This window comes from Panthera leo, chromosome F2 (assembly GCF_018350215.1).
Source record: "Panthera leo isolate Ple1 chromosome F2, P.leo_Ple1_pat1.1, whole genome shotgun sequence".
NCBI lineage: Eukaryota > Metazoa > Chordata > Mammalia > Carnivora > Felidae > Panthera > Panthera leo.
This window is the reverse complement of record NC_056695.1, coordinates 26121923-26147625: the sequence shown is the minus strand read 5'-3', so window position 1 is coordinate 26147625 and position 25703 is coordinate 26121923. Positions and strand designations below refer to the sequence as shown.

The following is a 25703-nucleotide window of genomic DNA, read 5'->3' as shown; positions in this document are numbered from 1 at the left end:
AACCTCTAGAGGCGGATTTGCCCGCACTGCCTCTGCTTCTGTGACTTTTTTCCCCTCTCTCTTTTCTGGTTCTTCCTTTGAAGTAGGCAGGCAATTAGCTCTAATGCGCAAGCAATTCAGACCTGTTTTGTGGTTTGGAAGGCGCAAGCTGTTTATTACAGGTAGGCTCTTTGGAGCCATAGAACTTTGCAAATTTCTAATCACGCAAAAAATAATCAAAGGGTGACTTATATACACCATAAAGTTTCATACAAGCCAGAAAAAAAAGAGCCTCACTTTCATTCGTAAAGAGAGCTTTTGAAATAAATTTGACATTCATTCTATAAATAGACTTTAGAGTCAAGAATATTAATGAGGAGAAAGAGCTTTCTCTAGGAAAACTGTAGGCTGGATCTGGAGTTAAGGGAAGGAGTGTCTACTTTGTAATTTTCAAGTACCACATTTACCTCAACAGTAAAATGCCGTAAAATATAAGATGCTTTATAGGACACAAAATATGTATATTATATTAATGTATTCATATGTAATACTAATGTATTAAAGGAATGCCTTAAAACGAAGGAAAATTCCATAAAATTCCAATCCATAAAATTCCAAAATAAAGACACTAAGTTATACAAAATTCCAAAATGAAGATGTTAAAGCAGTTTTCATTTTCAATAGGTTTCTTCACTAACAGATTACAAATAACAATAATGAAAGTATTATAACATTTCATAACACTGTTGTATTTACAGAACATGTATTTTTAATTAGTGTTTTGCCTTACGGAATATAAAAATACAGTATTTATTCATATGTTAAACTTTATGACATGAATGTACTTAAGTTTAAAATACATTTGGGTCCTGTAGAACTTTCCAATTTTCTTTTCTTTTTTTCTTTTCTTTTCTTTTCTTTTCTTTTCTTTTCTTTTCTTTTCTTTCTTTTGTTCTCTTCTCTTCTCTTCTCTCCTCTCTTTTCCTTTCCTTTCCTTTCCTTTCCTTTTTAAACTTATTTACTTTGAGAGAGAGAGAGAGAGAGAGAGCGAGCACACACTGGTGTGTGCGTGAGTGGGGGAGGGGCAGAGAGGAAGAAACAGAATCCCAAGCAGGCTCTGTGCTGTCAGTGCAGAGCCCGACAAGGGGCTCCGTCTCACAAACCATAAGATCATGACCTCAGCCGAAATCAAGAGTTGGGTCCTCCAGGTGCTCCATTCCCAGTTTTCAAATAAGTGATAGTACATTTTTTGTTTTTAAAAGTTTCAAAATACTAGGAAGAAGAGAAAATACTACTGTAGTCTTATATTTTTCAAGTGTGTTACAATAACTTCCCCTAGCATTTTTATCATACCTAACATAATGATCTTATAAGTTACTCTACACATACACATAAACTATATTTCAAAGAAAGAAAAGTTTCTGAATAACTAGCTTAGAATACTTCCATTTGAATAATAAAAAATGACTGGAAAATCACTATTAATTTATTCTATAAAATTATACAATTTCTAAGCAAATCTATTTCAGTAGTAGCCCTCTGATCTAAGCACCAGCCAATTGTGCTTGGTTCCCATTGTTTTTTTATACAATTAGGTTTGGGAACCCTCTGAGTTGTCTGAGGAAAACACTGCATACTTTTTAAGCCCAAGGAGGAATCATGTAAAGAGGAAGCAGAGGAGAGTAACTTAAACACTTTATATATTAGTTTTAATTTTAGCTATTGAGCATCTACTCTAGATACCTAGCTTATAAGAATTCTTTCCTGAACTCCCCCATTGTCTCTCTGCCCAGTCCTACTCCAACCAAATCTATCCTCAGTTTGATCTATTTAAACCCGACTTCCCCACTTAAAATCTTAGAGTGTCTAAAATCTAAAAGCTCAATCTTCCATACATGGTAAGAATATCTTCAAGATACCAGGTCCCTATCTACCACCCCACTCTCATCTTTCTTTCCTTCCTGCCCAGCACTTAATTTCGAAAACAGTCTTCTCAAACGTTAGGGCACCAGAATCACATGGAAGACTTGTTAAAACAAAGACTGGACATCTCTAAGTTCCCAGGTGATGCTGTACTACTGGTCCAATGGCCATATTTCGTGAACCCACTGTTCTAGAAACATGTAACCATTATTAATGCCCTCCTCCTCCCCTGTAAGATATGCCATTATATTTTCTTGTCTTATCTAGAACAATTTATTTCCACTGTATAACCGCCACTTTTCCTTCAAGCACAGTATGGGAAATATCAGTTTCATCATCCATAAAAATGGGGTTAATAACCCCTGCTTCATAGGTTTGTTCTAAGATAATGAATAAAAATCAGTCAGTGCAGAGCCTAACACAAAGTAAGTGCTAAAAATGCTACCCATGTTATTACTAGTGTTATTAATTACTTCTTTCTCCAAAAACTCTTCCCTGAATGTTGAACAAAGATTAATGGTTCTAGATACATTTTTGAATTTTTTAAAATTTATTTTTTGCTTTTATTTTCTTATGCATTGATGTAAAAAAACCTGACCCTAAGATGTGAAAATTATCTGTGTATAGCCTAGTTCCCCTAATAGGTACATCTTTACTGAAAACAGTAATTATATTGTTTATTTTTGTGCCAGAAGCACCTAGAACAGTGCCTGGAATATAATTTTTTTTTAATGTTTACTTATTTTTGAGAGAGAGAGGCAGACTGTAAATGGGGGAAGGGCAGCGAGACAGGGAGACACAGAATCAGAAGCAGGCTCCAGGCTCTGAGCTATCAGCACAAAGCCCGACACGGGACTCGAAACCATGAACTGTGAGATCATGACCTGAGACGAAGTCAGACGCTTAACCGACTGAGCCACCCAGGCGTCCCAACGGTGCCTGGAATACAGAAGGCAGGCAGTACTTAGTAGTTGGAACACTAAATTGAATTTAGGAAGCAAAATTATGAGAAGAAAAGGAGGAGTCCAGATTCTATTCCATTCTTCTATTTCCCTTCAATAAAACTTTAAGAAGGTACTTGTTTGATTTTGGCCTTGTTTGTTTGTTTGCATTTTCTCTTTCTCTACTAAATCACATTTATTATTCAACTCTCCAGTCAGGCTTCAAATCGACTGGTCTTCGCAGAGCCACCAAGGACTTCCATGCTGTGAAATGCGGTGACCACTTCTCCATCTGCATATTACTTAACCTGGCTCAGCAGAAGTTACTATGCCCTTGCCCTTGAAAAAAAGCCCCCCTCTTGAATTTCATTGCATCAGACTGTTGTGACTTTGTTCTACCTCTCTGAAAGTTCCCTCTTATTCCCCTTTGCTGAGGCCTCCTCCACTTAAAATCTAAATATTAGAGGGGTGCCTGGATGGCTCAGTTGGTTAAGCATCCGATTTTTGACTTTGGCTTGAGTCAGGATCTAATGGTTTGTGAGATCGAGCCCTGTGGTCGGGCTTTGTCCTGTCAGAATGGAGCCTGTTAGTGATTCTCTCTCTCTCTCTCTCTCTCTCTCTCTCTGCCCCTCCCCCTAACTCTTTCTCAGATAAATAAATGTAAAAAAAAATCTAAACATTGACGTGTCTCTAGCGCTGGCCTGAAGCCCTATTGTCTTCTCTATCTACAAAGAGAGTTTAATTTGAGGAAAAATAATAATCTTCCTAGATGATAGCATCCAGATCCCTTACTTTAAATGTATATCTCCATTTGGATGTCTAGAAGATATAACAACTTCATGTGCCTAATTTTAACTTTTGGCCCCCCCTCAACACAACTCACTCTGTTTCACCCCAATCTCTCCATCTTAGTTAATGGTGCCACCACCGTCGACCGAAGCAAGAGTCTTCCTTGACTCTTCTCTTTCTCTCATCGGCATACAATCTATTAGTAAGTTCTGTTATCTCAAATTCCAAAACACTTAGTACACACTAGATCTGTCTATTTCTCTAGATTTCCATTGTCAGTACCCTCATCTCTTACCTGGATTTTGAAATGGTTTAATAATGAGATAAGACTTGCTCCTGCTTTCCTATAACTTATGCTGCACATCTTAATAAAAGCAAGCTATTCTCCTACTTGAACCCTGCCACACTTCCTATTTCACTTAGAATAATGCACCAACTTCTTACTATGGCTGAAGTGACCAGGCTTTTGGCTACCTTTATGAATGCACCTTATGCCACTCCCCTACTCATTCATTAACCTCTCCACATTAGCTGTCTTTCTCTTCCTGGAACATGACCAACTTCTTCCCACCTCTACCTAAAAGGCATTTCCCCAGACTCTGGCTCCTTCTCATTATTTAGGACTCAGTTCACCTGTCATTTCCTCAGAGAACTTCTCTGACCACTACTTTTTTTTTTTTTTTTTAAGTTTATTCAGTTTGAGAGAGAGAGAAAGGGTGCACCAGGGCAGGGGCAGAGAGAGAGGAAGGAGAGAGAATACCAAGCAGGCTCCATGCTGTCAGCGCAGAGCGCAAGGTAGGGCTCAGTCCCACTAACCTTGAGATCATGACCTGAGCCAAAATCAAGAGTCAGAAGCATTAACCGACTGAGCCACACAGGTGCCCCTCTGACCACTGCTTCTAAAGGGGTGCATCATCTATCATAAAGGTGTGATTCTGAGACTTTAGTGGGAATCACATCACCTGGACGGCTTGTTACCTACAGATTGCCAGGCCGCATCCTCAGTGTTTCTGATTCTGTAAATCTAGGATGGGGGACCAAGAACTTGAATTCTTACAATTCCCAGTTTGTGCTGATGCTTTGAGTTTGTTTGAGCACGCTTTGAGAACCTCTGCTGTAGCACATTACCTCTTTCACTTCATTACATTTACTGAAATCTGAAAATAACTTATTTCTTTGTATAGAAATATCGTCTAAAAACTGAGAGAATTCATCTGTCTTATTCATGACCGATGCCCAACAGTCGCTGGCACTAATATTCTGAGTAAAATCGATGATTCCTAGTTTTCTTCTTTGCGATAACTATGTCTATGGCAGGATGGCATCAGTTAACATGGGGGAGAAGAAACAGTTTCGCCAAAAAGAGAAATTCCACTTGGAATTTGTTGTATCAGACTTTCCTGTAGAACATCTCCATGGAAATATCCAGAAATCCCGAGAGTATCTCAGTATAAAGCTTCTCAGAGACCGAGGTGAAGGTGTAGATTTCGGTGCCCTTGTTTACAAAGCAACAAATAAATTTATTGACAGAGAATGTCTTCCTTTTAGTTTGATATTTTTGTCATAGTCTTGATTTTTGGCCTATTGCTTCCAAACTGATTATTAATGAAATCCTTTGATTGGCTTGAGGTGAGGGAGGCAAACTGTTGTATGCTATTTTATTTTAAATATGCACTCTACTTTTCTAGGGGAAAATAACACAAAAAATGAAAAAGCATTCATGAGAATGAATAGGTGAAGTAAACTTAATGTTAAAGAATTTTAAAAAAATTAATGTTTATTTATTTTCGAGAGAGAGAGAGACAGAGCATGAGCAGGGGAGACGCAGAGAGAGAGGGAGACACAGAATCCAAAAGAGGCTCCGGGCTCTGAGCTGTCAGCACAGAGCCCGACGTGGGGCTCCAACTCACGGACCATGAGATCATGACCTGAGCCAAAGTCGGACGTTTAACCAAGTGAACCACCCAGGCATCCCTAACTTTAAAGAATTTTTAAAGAGAGAAGTCCTGACTTTCTATTGAAGGAACGTTTTCACCTGCAAAAAAGTATTTCAGTTCCCTATTATGAATGCAAAGGACTTTTTATAACCATTTTGGCACATGATTATTTTATAATCATATATGGCACATTATTATTCCAATTGTATAAATCTGATAATTGTGATCGTACTTATATAGCAGGAATCAATGAGGTGCGTCATGGCACCATGGGTGGATTTCCTCTTAAAGTATCTGAATATAATGCAGCTAAGAAAGCATAGCTGCCATTTTTTTTAACACACACACACACACACACACACACACACACACATACACATACACTCAATGCAATGGACTAATAAATGTGCTGATATGACTATACAAAGTCCAGTCAACTCGTTAATTACCAAAAACAACTCCACTAACTAATTTGGGGAAAAATAGTATTTGGTTTCTTGACTTATAGTTTGTATAAAACTGACCACTTAGGTGAAATTTGATAGTGTATGAATGTAGATGTGAGAAATTATCCTGCAGAAGTTACTTGTTCTTTAAAATGTTACTTTGTATATGTGTCCAAATATCCGGCATATTTAATTTTGCTTTTTAACTTACTTGTGTAAGAGATCTGATCAGATCTAATTAGAGCACTTCCAGAGACACATTTCATACATAAATTACGAGAGTCACAAGTGGAACGCAGTTAGGACCACGAGATTTCGAGAATGAGTAGACCAGTTACCTGAGGTTGCTCTCAACTGCTGCTCCGGAAGATCATCCTCACAGGTCCTGGCTCCCAAAGAGGCAGTTTCTGCAGACGACATTAGAATGAAAAGTAATGAGCATCCCACGTCCAGCTCTGCAGTCACAGCCAGTATCCCAAGAACCCCAAATGTGGCTTGCAAAGAAATTAGCACCAGGTGGGGCTCAGGTGAGACTCCAGGACACCTTACATCCCAGTGAACAGTGGTTAGCAAAATGAGTCCAGAGAGCAGTAAGCTTCGATCAAATTCTCGAGCCCCAGCACACAACGAATGCAATACAGACAAAATACGGAAGCGGGGAGGTTCATCCTGATTTTTACTTCTTGGATATTTGGCCAGACCTCCATTGTGGGATCATGTGTTATAATAACAATGGCACATTGCATACATTACGAGCATACTGTAACTTCTCTGTCAAGACAGTGAAAAAGAAAAAAAACAAAACCAAAAAACCCCCCAAAACTTCAATATATGATAGCTGATGTGAGAGGCCAAAGCAAAAACGCAATCACCTGAGGAAACCTGAAGACTATGCTCAAGTCATCAACAAATCCACATCTTCATTCCGATCTTTTATTTGAGCTCCAGAGCAGAAGTACCAACAAGGCCCTGGTTTGCCAACCTCAACCCCAAGCACAAATCAGTATTTTCACCTATCTCTGTTCTTCCTTTGTGCTCCCTGTTGTGCAGAAATCCATACAAAATGACTGGACCACAGAAATCACCCTCAACCTCTCATTCTATCTCTACACTGAGTCCTCCCATGCTGTTGATGCTACGGGAGTGTCTCTTGTCATGTGCGTTTCTCTATTCCTCTGTCATCTTCTCTTTCCTGACAAGTTCAGTAGCCTGCACAACAGTCTTCCTGCCTTGAATTCCTTGTCTCGTCAGTCTAACCTCTTACAATACTGCGAGAACTCTTTTTCCAGAATACAGAATTGCCTAAATTCCAGTCCTGGCTCCATGAATTTCTAGGTAAGGGTATCAATTAGGCATATAACTCAACCTTTCTCTGCCTCAATTCTTTTGTGATATGCAGCTATAATTGTATAAACAGTCAACAATTATAAGAAAAAATAATATACATAAAGACATCACATGATATGGTCTTCAAAGTGAGAAAAGGCTGGATTATATTAAGAGGTTGAAAGGTCACCACACATTCTTGCACTGCCAAAGAGACTCATGTTTAATACTTCTGGGCCCTAGCATCTCTGGTTGATTCTGAAGCCTTTAATTAAACAAATAATTACCCTTGGAAATAGAAGTGCACACCAAGGCATTATTATTGCATTTACTGATTGTTTTCCCTGTTATGTACACCACCTCTAGCCTCTGGTGGTCACCTATTTAAAGAGAATGATAATAAACCCTCAGTGTCTTTGCCCCAATAACACCAAAACACATTATGGGTTGTTTTTTTGTTTGTTTTTGCTTTTTTGTTTTTCTTTTTTTGTAGCCATATCTTAAATTAGTCTTGAAGGGAAGAATTTATCCTAGTTCTTGCTTAGAAATCCAGATAACTTCCAAACAGATCACAGTATTGATATCCACCCAATATGTTGTTCAAGAAACCCACCTTCTTTCTCTTGGCAACGTCTCGGATCTTTATGCTTTGACCAATGCTGTTCCTTTTATTTTGTGAATGTCTTTTGGTTCTTCTCCTATGAACCTTATTTTTCCCTCAAAACCTAAAGCAAGTGCTACCTCCTCTGTGCTCCCATAACAATTAGCTTATAAATACGTTTCAGCACTTATGATGTATTATGATAATTTTTTAGATGATTCATGCATATTTCCCTATAAATTGTGAGTTCCTCAAGAACTTTCATCTTCGTAGGTTCTCAACTAAGGACAAAGCGAGGCATGTCAAAGTCTGTTCACAATACAAATCTACACCCTATATGTGGAAGCAGATGAACCTCAAGATGAGAATTTCATAAAAGCTTCCCAGAGCTTCAAGACTCTAAATTCACAGCCCTTTTGATTATACCAAACACCGATACTAATTCCTGTTGCATAGACAGATCTTTCTCCACTTATGATGGGGTTAAGTCCCCATGAATGCATTATAAGTTGAAAATACCTCAAGTCGGAAATGCTGTTGATACAGGTAACCTACTGAACATCATAGTTTAGCCTAACCTCTCCTGAAAGTGCTCGGAACACTTACCGTAGCCAGCAGTTGGGCAAAATCATCTAACACAAAGCCTCTTTTTATAGTGAAGTGTTGAATATCTCCTGTAATTTATTGAATACTGTACTGACAGTGATATACAGGATGGTTGGGTGGTCACAGAATGGTTGCAAGTTTATTGGTTGTTTACCCTCCAATGTGATTGCCTGGCTGATTGGGAGCTGGGGCTCACTGCCATTTTCCAGCACGATGAGAGAGAATCTTCCCACATATGGTTAGCCCGGGAAAAAATAGAAATTCAAAATTCAGAGTATGGTTTCTATCGAATGCTTATCACTTTCGACCACCATAAAGTCGAAACACGTTAAACTGAACCATCATAAGTCAGAAACTATCTGTATTAATGGGTGTATGTGTATGTGTAAAACCATTTCTTTCACTCTTTTCTAAGAAAAAAAGTATAATTAATCAAAGAAAACTTACCATTCCAAACATGACTATGTGCATGTGCATACACACACACACACACACACACACACACACACACACACACACACACTTCAATGTATCAGACACCTACTTAAATAGATATCAATAGTACCTAAGTAAATTTGACCAAATAACTGCCACTCATTTAAGATTCACGAAAATAAAACTTTAAAAATGACAACTTAAAAAATATATTTCTGGGGGTGCCTGGGTGGCTCAGTCGGTTAAGCGTCTGACTTCAACTCAGGTCACGATCTCGCGGTCCGTGAGTTCGAGCCCCGCGTCAGGCTCTGGGCTGCAGGCTCAGAGCCTGGAGCCTGCTTCCGATTCTGTCTCCTTCTCTCTCTGCTCCTCCCCTGTTCATGCTCTGTCTCTCTCTGTCTCAAAAATAAATAAACGTTAAAAAAAATTTTTTTAAATGTATTTCTGGCAGTACTGTGATGACCTATCCCTATAAAAACAGTCATGTAATCCTCATGATAAAGTCATGAGGCAATTATTAATCCTTATTACATAAATCAAGAGACTGGAGCTTAAAGAGGTAAAATTAACTTGTCCCAGGTCCCCAAGTTTGAAACTGAGAGTGCCCGGTATGGAATATGGTTCAGGCTGATATAAAGGTTGTGGAAGTCTGGATGTGTCCCGTTGAAATACTATAGTATTAAGGAGCCTGTAAAGGTTTTCCTAGTCTTAACAAAGTCCTGAAATCAAGGTGGGTGGGTGGCGGAAGAAAGTAACTTTCCCTAGTCTTGTAAAAATCTTGATTTTTCATAAAACATTACATTCCTTGAATATATAACATAACTCAATAATAGTTTGGTGCCACATTGAAATCATTTTATTTGACAGTGATTTAAGGAAATGTACCAATGTCAAAACCAGAAACGGTTATTTAATCTCACAAATTAGGATATGTGGTACTTGGAGACTGTTCTAGTGAGAGCGACTTGTGCAAACAATTTTATAAAGGGATGCAGCTCAGAATGCCACAGAATATTTTTTCTGTTTTCAACAATGTTGCTCCCTTTATACAAATGATATAAATATTTAAATAAAGGAGCTTTTAACCTAACAAATGAACTGATTAATCTATACTTACTTCTCTGCCTGTGTAAATGAAATGTTTAAAACCTAGTAATGATACATAGCAACTTTCAATATTTCACTTTAATAATTGCTCTGTAATAACAAATTTGACTGCTGTTAACACAATCTGTCTCTTTGCTGGTGATTTAATTAGATTACTAATTTGTGTTCTCTAGCACCTGACCTTTCTTATTTAATACTATTTAAAAATAATACCACTGACAATTTATCTGGTATTCTACTCTCTTCTGTCAATTTGGTGATGATCACACATTTGAAAATGGTACCAAATTACTCTATTTTTATTAACACAATGAGGGAGTAATTGGCCCTATTTTCTGTGGAATAGTATATCGATAATCACAATCACTATCATCAACAACAACATGTCACCGAGTATTTGCTCTGTGCCAGGTACTGACTGATGCTCTTTCTATGCATTGGAACACCCCTAGCAAGTGGTGAGCCATGATTTGAACCCATGAAGTTTTATTTCAGGGATAGTTATCTTAACCGCAATGATATACTAGGCTGTATTTTTTAAATCCTAAAAGTCGCTTTTCTTTTGATTCTGAAATTATTTCTGGTGTTCATTTTTCTCATTTGGGTTGGATTCTGCTAACCACCTATTCCCTCAGCCCAACCCAAATGGTTACATCTCCAATGGCAACATTTAAAAACTGAAATTCGGGGGGGTTCCTGTTCCCTCTAATTATGAGACAGAAGGTTCTCATAGCTCTCTCTCATTTCCTCACACTTGCCACACCTACTCATAAGCTTATCCATTCCATTACTCCTTTTCACCTTTCCCTTCCCTCATATGAAGAATTATTCTGGGAAATAGGCTGACAACTTTTAGGCATTTCATCTTAGTTCAAAAATGATCAAGTTTTTATCTGTGAAATCCTTTTTTTTCCTGCTAAATGGAATAATATATATTTTTTAATTATAATCAATACAAATCTAATGATCAGGGGAAGAGCTGGAATTTCAATTTTTTGAAACAGTCTAGGTATATAAATAGAGAATTCTAAGCTTAAGAATGTTGTTGTCATTTTGGGAATAAGTCTAACCTAATCTGCACTTTTGATCACAACAGCGCTTAGCTCTTTATATTCCTATTGGCTAAATTTGGGAAATATTTGGTACAAATTCAGGAAATTTTTAAAATATTGGGTGAATGTTTATGCTTCCAAATATAGTACTGAGACAGAATTGCCTACAAAACTTCCACATCTCATCTCTTCCCACCGATTTGCTAACGCATTAAGTAATAAAGTGTATCGCTATTTTAGCAAAATGTGTAGTACATAAAATGAAATATATACCAATAACCGAATAAATATTAAACCAACTATTCTAAAATAATAAAGAGAAAGAAAAACATTTTCTGTAGTCTTAGGAAACATTTTGAGTTCCACTCTACTTACACCCATTAAAAAAAAAAAGAGTCCAATTCTTATTTTTTCATTGGAAAAGACTAAATTTTTAAAGAGCATCCCCATTTCAACAACCCTCCTACATTCTCCTCCCCATTTCCCTTTTGAAGCTCCTCCCACTTTAACGCATATAGGTGATATGTTGTAAAAGGATACTTTAGAGCCTCTGCTATAGAAGAGAAAATATTTGCAGCACTCCATTTTAAAATAATAAGTGAATACATGTTGGAAATCTGTTAGGTGTTAAGCACATAATACACGTTCTCTCATTCAATCCTTGCAATAAATCTCAACGGAAAAACCGCTGATTCTATGCAAAAGATGAGATATTAAAGCTCAGACATTTTAAGTAGTTTTTTTTCCCAAAGGCATAGAGTAGCATAAGAAGGATCTGGATGGAGTCTGTCTGACACCAGAGCTCCATACTCTCCCCTGAACAGTGCTGCCTCCAGGCAGCCCCCAGAACACCTGAGCCAGGAAGTCTAAAACCTGAATTTCCCACCCCCTAAAATAAACGGTTCAAACTCCTTCAGAGCAAATTCATCACAACAAGATCAATATCTAGAAGAACAGATCAAATTAAACATTTTTTATTATCTTGGTAGTTTACATCTTACTAAAGACCTCCGAACTTGCTTGTGTACCACAAAAGTGAAGCCTGCTTTCAGATGAAGCAGGTTTGCAATTAAAAATGGTTTCAAGTGGTCTCCATCCTTTTCCTATGTGGATACAAAGAGTGTTCTTCTAAAAAGCTGAGCAACTCAGCATGCTACCAAAGGGTTTTGAGTAACCAAGCAACATCATCTTTGTTGACCTGCAGTGCTTTCTCTTAAATTATTTCTTCTAGGCAGTAACAGATTGAAGTGCATTGGATGCTCCAGTGTCAATTATCTGAACGGGGCTGGATTTGTAATTTTTTTTTTTTCTGGAAAAGTAAAGCTCCTTTGCCCTGCCCTGTCTGGTTTTACCCAGAAGTTATTTTTCTATAGTAGGGGAGTAGTATCTCCTGGGGCCTCTAGGCCGGGAAAGTGTGATCACTTCTTACTGCTTCTTGAATCATCTATGACCTCAGTGTAATGGGACCTCAAAGGAATTTAATAAGTTCCTGATATCAATTAGTTTCAATAAATTACTCATACATCTCCTTACTGTATCTTCCTTGAAAGTGCTCTCACTGAAATATTTTTTCTTAAATTTATTAATCTCTAATACATTTCTCCATGTAAGATTCTGTTTCATTTCTGATTGTTTTGAAATTAAGAGATCAAAATTCTGTTGTTATAACCCAGGGAAAACATTATGTTCCCATCCGTCAGTTGCCCATTAATCTACACCTAAGTCCTCATAGGATTCGTCACAATCTCTCTTTATATTGTCCTAAACAATTTTTATTCCTTAGCATATTGTGTTGGCTTTGCTAGGTGGCTCATCCACATAGGAAATATCTCTGGTCTAAACACTGATTCCCACCCCTACCCAATGACAGCCTTTGTTCATGAGGAGCACTTCAGCCCTTTGCTTTCTAACACATAGCTAGTTTTTAATATATGAAAACCTCTACTTTCTACTCCATAGCTACCAACGTTTTTGAGTAGCCTTATGCTAGGTCAAAAGCCTTTTAAAGTTATTTTTTAAATGGAGAGAAAATAAATTTTTATCCAGAAGTGTGTCTGTCACTGTTTCCTTCACTACTTTCAAAGGCTCCTTTCAAGAGCATCATTTACTCTGAAGGAAGTTGCACTTCTTTGTTTCAGGCATAATATTTGGTTCTTAGAGGCTTTTCTACCTTCTCTTACACTTTCATCTGGAAGACTACAGCAATGACAGATGCCTCCCTCTAAGACTGCATTGTTTTTTAAATTACCACCACCATTACAGAGTTTAATCAGTTTTACAACTTTAAAACAAAATTCTGATTTTATTTCAATCACGCTCAAGAAGTCATTGGGCATTCTCCTTTGGAGTCGTGATCCATGAAACCATCATTCACTCTTGCTGTAGAGAACCAGAACAAACAACCCTACATTGAAATAATGGCTTTTTTTTTCCCTGAGATTCATTCTCTTTGCTTAATATTTGGAGCAAAGATAAGAGGTGAGCCACCAGTGACATAAAGATTGCCCACTTCTGCTAGAACTATTGGCTCTCAGAAGCCTGTGTTCAAAAAACTATTTCATTAGGAAAATACTCACTACTCCATGCATACATTTATGCTAAGGAAAAAGAAAAAACATGGTCTTATGAAACAGATACACCTGGATTTGAATCCCAACGCCAACACTTTCTAATTATTTGATGGAGCAAGTTACTTAGCCTCCCCTGAAATTCAGGATACTATATGTAAAAGTGGAAGCAAAACTAACCAGATTTCAAGGTGTAATAAGGAGTAAAGTTAATAAGTACAAAGCATCTAGTACTGAAAAAGTAGTAGCTGTATTCATGCATGATTCTGCTCTGGCTTTAGTCCATCCTGCTGAATACAAATTATTCAAAGGAAAGACTACATCAATTTGATATTATGGCTTTTTAGATTATATTTATATGTAACGTACTCTCTGTCTATCAGCTAAGTCAGTATTTTCGACTTTTAAAATATCACTATTACATGTGTAGACATTTTGGAAAGAGCAAATGTTAACATGACTAAATATTGTTTTCCTAAGCCATGTAGCTTGAAAGTTTCTTTTAATCCCTAAGTAAATTTTACATTCTGCAATAAAAGTGGTGTGTGTACCACACTGTAAAGACTGTTCAATGCACACTGGTTTGGCCATTTTCAAAAGTTAAAGTGAAGAAGATGAACTCTTTAGACTGTTAGTAATATACAAGTAAGCCCTAGGTTTCCTTTTTCAAAAAGAAGCACCTGCCTTCTCTAACTCCAAACCCCACCCCACCATTGGCCTTTTAGCAAGAGTAAAGTTTAATGAGAAGTCACAAACAATATCAAAATATACAGCTTTGCAAATGTGGCAGTCTCCAAAACTCTAAAAACCTCCATTTATACACAATCACTGGATTTGATTAATTTTCTAGATTATTCCTTACACTACAGTCACCTAAATCATATGTCCTACTAAACATAGCATCAAAGCACATAACACTTGTTTTTTTCTTCAAAGCAATTCATAATGGCCCAAAGACAATATTGTAGCGCTTTCACAAAGGCAATGTTAAGTGGGGAACGTATGGAGTGGGGATGAAAATTTTAGCCTCAATCTGTGTAAATTCAAACAGATCTATTAGCATGTTGGAGCCAGTTTTCTCATCTATAAAAGGGAGATAAGATGATCTCTTCTGCTTGCCATGGCAAGTCTTTGCAAGGGGGAAACGTAAGTTGTTGTTATCAACACCTCCAGTTGACCATGCAAAGTAAGGAAATACAATCTTTATACCATACTCTCTAAATATTTAATGTCTTAAATATGCTGACATGGAACGTACCATTACTACTTATAATAAACTCCTCTATACAGTTATATATAAGGAGGAAATTATTGCTTCTCATGTGCAGGCTTATTTATTTTGTGAATTATATATGGCTATAAAAGAAAATCCTCAGATGACTAGATCAATTCTTTTTATCAACACTATAATTGTTGAAATAAATTTACCATTAACCTAAGACGCAGAAAAGTTTCCTAAATTATATGTAAATAATCCTTGGATTTTCACTATTTGGAGTTTTCTACATTTCACCACATTAGGAATAGTCAAATTTATATGGTCATATACCCCAAATTACACTTAGGAGAATTGACCTGGGCAATGATGGATACAAACATAAGTAAAATAAATCTGGAGAAGGAAAGTTAGTGAAAGTATGCACAGCCCCAGAAAAGGAAGATTAGAAAGACTCGGTTGGAGCCAAGAGTGAAAAATGTACTATTGGAAACTGCCATGCATTTTCAAGACAATACTTATGCATACCCATGAAATGTTTATTTAATAAATCATTCATTAATGAGCAAACAGATTGATGAGATTTGGCACATGGCTTTCTTTGGACTGTATTAGCAGTAGAAAAAATAGTTTCTGAGACATGGCCAATTCTTTTTTTCTCCTTTGCCTGAATGCAAGTATTGGCAAAGGGTACCTCAATCTTGGCAAAGTGAGAGTTTAAAGCAGGGAGTGCCATGATCATATCTGCATCTTTGGGATGCTGTGTGGAAGATGGAACAGAGGAGGAAAAGTTTTGTTATTAAAAAGAAAAAAAAAAGGATACTGGAACATTCACTGTGCCTCAATCCATTACTGTCTAGAAAAAGTCATGGAAGAACAGTAATTCCATTGGAGAGAAAAGGAAAGTTCAAAAGTCCAAGAATGGGATGAGAGAAAAGATGATGAGCTCAACTTTGGACGTGAATTAGAGCAGAGCTCTTTGGAAAACATTTCAGTTTATGAAACAGGACCTTAAAAGAGAGGTCTGTGTTCAAAATATTTGGAAGCTAATAATTGTAAATCTCAGGAACAACGCATAGGGTATGGAAGGTAAGTTCTAAGGAAGGAGCTCTGAGAAAGGAAAATTAAGAAGTAAGTGGCACTGAAGACTATTGAAAGATGATAAACGATAATGACAGAGAACAAAGAGGTAAACACATGACCCTGGAGTGATTGGTAAAACAGTGGCCAAAGGACAAGAACTTTTCCAGAAGTATGGGCACAAGTGTACAACTACACAGGGAAGTCAAGTAAAATAAGGTACCGGTGACACTGTGACAGATAGTAGTGGCTCGGACCAAAGAGATAGTGGAGGAACTGTCATATATTTCAAAGGAGGAGTAGATAGGACTTGCCAATGGGTTTTGATGAGGCAAGTAGGGAAAAAGAAGAACGAAAGATTATTGCAATGTTTGTTCGTCCAAGAAATCAGAAGAGTAGAGATGCTATTTACTGAGATGAGGAGAAATGCAGATGGAAAAAGTTAGGAGGGAGAGAAGGTTTGGAATCTGCAGTTTTGCACATGTTTAGTTTGAGATCCAAGTAAAGGTGTCAAGTAGGCAGATGGGGGTGGGGGGGAAAGGGAGAAGAGGGGAAGGCAGAGAGAGGTCGACATACAGTTGGTAGTGTAAGTCCTTGAGATGAGATTGAATAAGATCACTAGAGAATGAGGGTCCCTGATTGAACCTGGACACACTCCTACACAGGGACATATCAAAGCAGAGGACACTGTGAGCAGTCTTTTTTCCAGCAGGGAGAAGTATTTTATCGTTGACATTGTTTAGAATTGTCAGGGCGTGGTAAAAATAATACTTAAGCTCGTAACTCTCCTTCAGTTTTATTGTTTTTAAATCCCCTATTGTGGCTGCTCCTTCTTTATTCCCTGAACTAACTAGGTGGAACATTTCCACTGTCCCCTTCCAAAATAAGGAGACAGCAGTGAAGAAGCCTGAGCAAGAAGAGTCAACGAGGTAGGAGAAAATCAAGAGAGAATAGGGTGTGGAAAGCCAGGTGAAAGAGACATTTCAAGAAGGGAGAGAGCAACTTGTTTAAAGCTCCTGGTTGGTCTAGTCTCAGGAGGACTAGGAACTGGCCAGTAGATTTGCCAAAGAATGGGTTCTCAGAGTCCTTGACCAGAGCTTCTTTATGGAGTAGGAAGGAAGAACATCCCCTGAATGTGGTATAAGAGAGAATGAAGAAGAAGGAAATGAAGATGTCAAGTGCAGACAATTCTCTGAAAGTTCTACTGTGAGAAGGATCCCAGAAATGGGCAACATTTAGAGGCAGACGTAGCATGTGGGAAGGCTTTTCATAAGCAGGGTGACGTAGAGAATATCAGGTGTGATGATGGGAATGAGACCGCATGAGGAGAACATTAGGTGGCAGAAAGAGGCAGGCCGGTGCTCTGGGATGGACTTGGGTGTGGGTTTCTGAAGAGCAGTGGGAATGGGGATGGAAGTCAAGTATTATAGACGTCAGTGGAAGTTAGGCTAGGATTTATCAATCTCACAGAAGGTGGAAACAAACAGCATCAAGAAGAGAATTAGGGAGGAGAGTTGGGGAGTGGGAAGGACAGCGGAGGGTGAGGAAGTCCCAAAATAAATGTAAATGATGTAAAACAGGGACTGGGCAAGAGAGTTAGAGAGCAGAACCCACTTTGTTTTAGCACGTGAAATATTCCTATTGTCTTCTGTGTGATACACAATGACAGAAATCGTTTTTTTGTTGAGTGAAGATTTGACTAGCAATCCTGTCTAGCTATGAGGCAAGAACTATTTTTTCATTGTAGATGTTATGGGGACCCTGTAAGCAATAAAATCGTGTCAACAAAAATGAAAAGACTTACAGAACGTAAACAGTTCCCCATTAAACTCTTCAATTAAGTTCTATGGCAATACAATCATAACTGTATTTTTCAAAATCTTTTTTTAAGTTTGCAAAAAACTTATGTGTAATGCACACAGCACCTGCATTTTAAGATTTTGGTACAAGATGATGAAAGCTCTCAAAAATGCGTGCTGATTTTGTCCATTAAGTTTGCTGTCCTAGTTCCTAGACGAAGTAACTCATGATTATCGACAGTGTAAAAGATGACATATAAGATGAAATTTCACACTACCCTAAAACATCTGATGATTAAAACAAACAAAATTGCAAAAATATTAAACACATCACCACCCTAAAACACATGATAACAGCAAAGAGAGAAAGCTGAACTTTAAATTGAGTGAGGATAGGGGCCCCTGGGTGGCTCAGCTAGTTCAGTATCTGACTCTTGATTTTGGTTCAGGTCGTGAACTCACAGTTCCTGAGATCCAGCCCTGCATCAGGCTGCTTGCTGACAGCATAGAGCTTGCTTGGGATTCTCTTTATCCCTCTCCTTCTGCCCCTCCCCCCCCAAAAATAAATAAATAAAATTTAATAGGGTGCCTGGGTGGCTCAGTCAGTTGAGCAACTGACTTCAGCTCAGGTCATGATCTCATGGTTTGTGAGTTTGAGACCCACCTCGGGGTCTGTGCTGACAGCTCGGAGCCTGGAGCCTGTTACGGATTCTGTGTCTCACTCTCTCTCTCTGCCCCTCCCCACTCATGCTCTGTCTCTCTCTGTCACAGAAATAAATAAACATTAACAAAATAAATAAAATTTTAAAAATCTGTTAAAAAATAAAATAAAATGATTGCGGATAATTCACAGATGATGATCAGAATTCAAACTCAAAAAAGTAGTAAATAAACAAAAAGCCAAAAATACAGTCACTTTAAGACAATAAAAAGTATGTTGAGGAGGAGGGGGAGAAAGCTGGTGGTAAAGAAAACAAACACTAAGTAATTTATTTCTCTTTTGATCTCATTTCTACATACTGTAAATAAAAACATCTCTAATGTGCTATGTAATTTGAGCCAAATGCAGAATTTCCTTTTGAGAACTTTTACCACTGATATTATTAAGGATGTAAAAAGAATAGAAATACATGTCTGATCCAAAACAATATGTAATAGGAGAATAAATTAGATCTTTTATATGGCTGATATTTTGTTCCTGTCCCATATATTATATATATATCTTTACCCTGGTTCTCCCATCTGTCCTCAGGAGGTAGCAGCTAATGTATTACCCCAAATACTCTACATATACTCTAGAACTCTATTTCCAGAGTGAAGAAAACAGACCTCGAATTTGCAGAGTCTCCTTGCAAGGACTGGAAATACACAGAGCTGTGTCTTCTTTTTGTAGCTACACTATGAATTTCTGAGAAGTATATATATATATATATATATATATATATATATATATATATAAAATATGTATATTATATACATATATACTTATATATATATAATTTACATATATTTATATTGTTATGTATAACTATTACATTATATAATGTTGTAATATTGTAATAAATGTAATTTATTGTAAATTATTATAAATTGTAATAATGTAATGAACATTTATGTAATATACATACATACTGTATGTAAGTACATAACGTACTTACTATATGCAAGGTGACTCCGAAAGTCACATTAATGGAAGTACAGTAGAACAGCTTATAGATATTTCAGTTTGATCGAACTTTTTCAGTTAGAAAGATAAAAAACTACCCTGGACTCATATTGTTCCCATGCCATAAAAATATCTCCTCTATACATATTCCACATAAATGACATTAACAGACTAACCTAAATATAAGGCAGGATTGTTAGAAATAAAACAGAGCCCCGAACATCGTTTCATTAAAACTACAAAGGCCTCTTAAAAATCATGATGAAAAAGGACTACCTTTTTCCAAGTTCAAAAAAACATACAAAACTTTATGAACACATTATTTCTTCTCCCCCCTCCCTCTAGGTTTTTTAAAAGGATGATGTTGGAAAGGGGGAAAAGGTGTGCCTCACTATCAGAGTCCTGGCTTCTCACTTCTCCCCTGCCCACTTAGCCTGAGAAGTTTCCAACAGTTGCCAAGCTTGGGATCCTTGACTCCTTCATGTCTTATATTTAGTTGGTAAGCTTTCTCTGTGGATTTATTGTTAATGCTTGTTTCTGTTTAATGACAGTTACCTCAGCAATAGCTGCTGAATACGTCCACCAGTCCACCATGGCAGGTGCCCTAGCATGAGCTTTCTTGCCCACAGGTCCTCCAATTTTATCCTGCTAATATATGGCTGCCAGATCATGCTTCCCAAGACCCCTCTTCGGTAGTGTAATTCCCACACTCAAAGGTTTGGTACCTTCTTATTTTCTGCCTCGTCAAATCTGAGCTTCTTTGTTCAGCTTTCTTTTCATACATATATTTTTTATTTATTTTATTTGTTTTTGAGAGAGCGCAGGCAGGGGAGGGGCAGAAAGAGAGAGAGGGACAGAAGATTCAAAGCAGGCTCCATGCTGACAGCAGAGAGCCTGATGTGGGTCTTGGACTCAAGAACCGTGAGATTATGACCTGAGCTGAAGTCAGACGCTCAAACGACTGAGCCTCCCAGGTGCCCCTCTTTGCTCAGCTTTCAAAAGCTTCCCCAGTCTCAACTAATTTTTTTAAGCTTATTTATGTATTTTTGAGAGAGGGAGAGCAGGAGAGGCAGAGAGAGAGAAGGAGAGTGAAAATACCAACCAGGCTCCTCAACTGTCAACACAGAGTTGATGCAAGGCTAGAACTCATGAACCCTGAGATGATGACTTGAGCCGAAACCAAGAGTTGGACGCTTAACTGACTAAGCCCCACAGGAGCCCCCACCTAGCTAATTTTTGTCAGTCTCTCTTAAATAGTGATTATAGGTGATCGGTTTAGTTTCTTGCTCCTCAACACAACTGTATCTATTCCCTTTCACCCCTAAGTCTGAAACATATCACTTTCCTCTCAAGGCTAAGGACTATGCCTAAATAAACAAGCAAATAAGTAAATAGATGAAAATACAAACAAAACTCTATCTTATAATTCCAATTCTATTCATTCTTCATGGCCTAATACCTCCATTAACCCTACAGACGCAATGCTCCTCTGAACAGTACTGAACTTGATGAAGTTCCTTAAAATGTCATAATTAAAAAAATTTTTTTAATGTTTCTTTATTTTTGAGAGACAGAGAGAGACAGAGCACAAGCCAGGGAGGGGCATAGAGAGAGGAAGACACAGAAACCAAAGCAGGCTCCAGACTGAGCTGTCAGCACAGAGCCTGATGTGGGGCTCTAATCCATGATCGTGAGATCAAAACCTGAGCCGAAGTCAGATGCTCAACCAACTGAGCCACCCAGGTGCCCCTAAAATGTCGTAAATTACCTGGCTTATTGTGTCAAGTACATTGATTAGGTTTTCTGGATAGCTTCTAAACTCCTTGAGGGCAGGGGCCTTTCACTTTGCTATCTCCCACTACCCCAAGCCAAATGCTATCCCCTCGGAGCCATTGCCTTAGTGGAGAACGCTCAAGTGGTTTCTATAATCAATAATGGCAGCCAAGGAGAAGAATCGTCCAGGTGACTAAGCAGAGTCTTTTCCTCCACTTCATTCTGATTCTGATTCCAATTAATTCATCAAGTAGTTGCCACATCTGCTATTAAATACAAGTATTTGGTATTCTCTCTCAAAGGTAAAAGAGTTGACAATCCTATTGGAACAGGCTAAAGAGGCAGAAAACTCCTTTGAGGAACCTGCCAGCTTTGTGAGCGATCTCTCTTTCTTCCCCACACACAACTGTTACAGTCTGGAAGAGAGTTCACCTCCGTTGTTTTCCTCTCGCTAGTCCTTTTTTTGTGACTGCCTCATGAATACGGAATTCCTGTGCATTTAATTCTTTGAAGTCCAAGCACATTCTTGCTTGAGACAAACGCTCTAGAGGATGAAATAAGAGTATACAATTATTGCAACATGGCAATAAAATCACCTCCTCGCACTTCCCTTGAGATCTGTGGTCAAGGAGATCTGGCTGAGGGCTGAGACAGACGTCAACCTGACTTTTAATTTTATGAACTATGATCATTTGGACAAGAAAATATCTTCAAAGGGTCAATATCATTCCTGTAAATGGGAAGAAGACAGTGTGGAAAGACTGCTTTGAACAAGGCTTAAAGGAAAAAAACTTATGAGCAATATATCAAAATAGTACTTTCTCAATCTCTCTTTTTCCCTTAAAAGGACTTTTTTAAAGTGAGGAAATTGCAGTTAAAAATTATTTTATAGCCCTTAAAATGAAAACATTTGCCTATTAAGCTCTAACGACCTACAATATTCTATCTGTAAAGCATCACTTGGCCCCCTGCTGTTTCATTTAACTTTAGCTGAACCTTTTTTTATTGCTTCCTAATCTACCCTAATTTGCCTAAACCCCTTATTTGCCATTTCTCAAACTGTTTGTTTACATCTCACTGGAAATGTGTAACAATAACAAAGTGCTTTAAGGACTAGAAATAATGATAGATTTAGACACATAATTTTACTTCACAGCATTCAAATTAACATACATTCACTGAGAGCCCACTAGGTGACAAGGGCCACACTTGGCTAGGAGATACTAAGATGAAAACAACCTCCTTTAAGTCTGGAGGAGACAAAAGAGAAACAGCCACCACTATGCAGGGAGTGAAGTGCCCGTAGTGGGAGCCAAGTATTCCTGACACACAAGAAAAACACAGAACAATTAATTCTGTGGGAGAAAGAAACATTAATGCGATCTGTATTTTATTCTACATCACGTCATTTAATTTTTTTTTCTGTTCCAGAGAAACATTTTATAGACAAGTGATAAGACAAGGACAATGATCAGTTTTTAAAATCTTCCATGATTCAACCTATGTAAGTAGTAGAATATGATAAATGTCTCTAGGGTGATGCTGAGTTGAGAATCAGAAGCTTGGGTTGTGCTACGAATCAGCGATGTAACCCCACACAAGTCACGAAGCTGGTGAGTGCCTGTTTCTCTAGCTGTAAAACAAGGGGCTGGACCCATGAGCTGTAAGGATCCTTTTGGCTTTCCCATGATCTGAACGTCGGAGATCTTTTTGTGTCAATTTTCAAATGTTGGTTACAAAGCCTGAGGATAAGACCTCATAGGATTGAACAATCATTCAGGTTTACCTCAAATCTGTTATTTGTGAATTTGTATTTACAACCTTCTTTTCACATTCCCTTTCACATCATTAGCCTTTGGTCCTTTATATTTGCATAATCCTTAATACTTTTCAAAGTATATTCACATTCATTATCTGAAGTGCTCTAACTCTACGTGCTAACCATACTCCAAAGAATCTTCCCTGACTCTGTTGCTAAGACATACATCTTACAACTTCCTGATTCATTTATTTTATGTTACCCTACTTTGTGCTTAACTCCACGCTTTCCCTCTTTTCTTTCTTCTAAGAGGAGCCACATACATCATTTTCTAGCCTTTCTCTACTTACCCATTTTTTGAAATCACTGAAGTGGCTTTGTTTTGACTGAGCGCTTATAGCCTCAAGGAGCAGAAGCACAAAGGTGACTCTGTCTACTACTTCTGTCAGTTTGATTTAGGGAAACTCCAGTTTGCTAAGATGGTCTCTTCAAAAATACGATGTCCCTGGAAGCTCTTAAGTTGGCAGCTTATACTGGGGAAAAGGAAGTCTGTCTATGTAACCAGGATGCCCAAGAGGCACCAGCCTACTGAGTGAACGCATGGCCAGGTTACTGGAGTGGAGTTTCATGGAGGGCAATAAACACAGCAGCGCCAGAGTGGCTCCATCTTTAGAAATGTACTCTTTAAGTATATTTTCAACTCAAACTACATGTCACTAGTTTTCTTTCAAGGGTCTGAGAGAACAGTATTCTTGTGGAGGAATATTAATCATCTAGTGGAAACGACAGACCTCCTTCCAATAAAAATGCACATATGCATAAGTTTGGAGGCATCAGAAGGGGTATGGAAGCCCTAGGCCCATGGACCCCAGGTTAATAAGCTGTGCACAAATAACCTAGATAAGCTCTTTTGTGGGTGTTACATATCTCTGAGAAAGGTAATCTACGTTGTCTTTGATCTCATTCATGTAAAAGTTTTTCTCTTGCCAGAAGACCAGGGATTAAGTCATGGAATTGGGACAGTCACAACTTTTTGGTTTCTTTTTTATTTGTTTGTTTGTTTCTAATAATTATTAAAGGCAATGTAATAGAGGAAGAATATGAGTAAAGAACAACTGTAAGTTCTCAATCAAAATTTTCTGAAAGAGTAATTTCAATAGAAATGGAACCCCCAAATGAGCTGTATATGGTGTGTAGCATATTCAACATTCAGTGGGCACTGACTTATGCCACCTATTTCCCAATGACTTAATCACTTACTCTCTGTGAGTAGGATCAAAAAAAAAAAAAAAAGGAAAAGAAAAACTAATGCCAAACTACATAGATATGCTTACATAAAAACAAACTAGCTGATCAGTAAGTAAAAACAAAACAGAACTCCTCTTCAAAAGAAAAACTGACTGCCTTTTTCTACAATACAAAATCTAAAAGGAATTAACTGAATTTTTAAGCTGAAATAATCAAACGTTTTAGAATCACGTGCTTATGTATTGGCAAGAAACGTTATTCCAGGAGCCGACAAGTGCTAATGGGCCTCTCAAAACACTTAACTAAATCCTTATGTAGAACAGAATTTATTAAATATAGAATGGATAACAGTAACTAACAAAAGTCACCGAGAGCGTGTAGATTACCAGGAGAACATCTAATATTTCTGTATTATGGCTAATATTAAGCACAGTTTTGAGATTTTGAGTTTTAGACAAATATTATTTTCAAGAAGGCAATAAAATGACAGTATGCAAAGCAGCTTCATAAAATTTAATACGTTTTCTACAAAAAGTGGGAAAAATTTTGATTTGAAAAACAAACTTAGGAAGAAGGAAATATTAAAAAGCTCAACTTAGTTTTGAAATAAAGTTGATTTCCAGACAACCTTTTAAATTCTCCAGTTCATCCACAAATTTTATCACTGAATACCTAAAAGAAGTATGAAAACACTGAAAGATGTAGATCTTTTTGGCTTACCAACTTTTGTTATGTTCCTTTTTTTTTCTCTAGTAAACTTGTAAATATTGTCAATCAAAACAAAAATTTTGTCATGAGACTTTACTAAGTGCTTTAGAAAAGTTTGGTAAAGGGGCACCTGGGTGGCTCAGTAGGCTAAGTGTCGAACTCTTGACCTTGGCTCAGGTCATGATCTCACGATCCTGTGATTGAGCCCCGCATCGCACTGGTCACTGGTCTCCGTGCTGGCTATGCAGCCTGCTTAAGATTCTCTTTCTCCCTCAGTCCCCCTCTTCCACTCGTGCTCACGTGTGCACTGTCTCTTTCTCTCTCTCACTCTCAAAAAAAAAAACAGCTTGGTAAAATAAAAAAATACAACAGATTGAAAGCTTATAGTATTCATATAAAATCATATTAAAACAGCCAAGAAGCAAACCAGGATTTATTCCCCTTCAATGAATCTGGAAGTCAAGACTTGTCTTAAAAACACAAAACCATATATAAAAACGTATCAGGACACTTATTTTTAGAAGTTTTCTTTTATCTGTACATGATACTGATAGGGTTAAAGATCCTAAGAAAGGTCATGGGGCAGTTTAAAAACTGAAACGTTTAAACATCATTACAGTACATAAACTTCACCCACATCTTTGCCTTAAATGTTCATTCTAATATTTACTGCTTGAAAATATGTCAATAAAGCCTCGTCGGTTCTTGGGGAAATTAATCAGATTGAATTCCATCAAATAATAAC

General features: G+C 37.6%; 1 protein-coding gene across 1 annotated transcript in view; it reads right to left on the bottom strand.

Moving 5' to 3' along the window:
- The window catches only part of ZFHX4 (zinc finger homeobox 4), a 157906-nt gene that overhangs the window by 25361 nt on the left and 106842 nt on the right, over positions 1-25703 (bottom strand). Inside the window, exon 4 of the mRNA XM_042924140.1 lies at positions 6354-6422. Coding sequence (XP_042780074.1) covers positions 6354-6422 — 69 coding nt within the window. The remainder of the gene's footprint in view (positions 1-6353; positions 6423-25703) is intronic.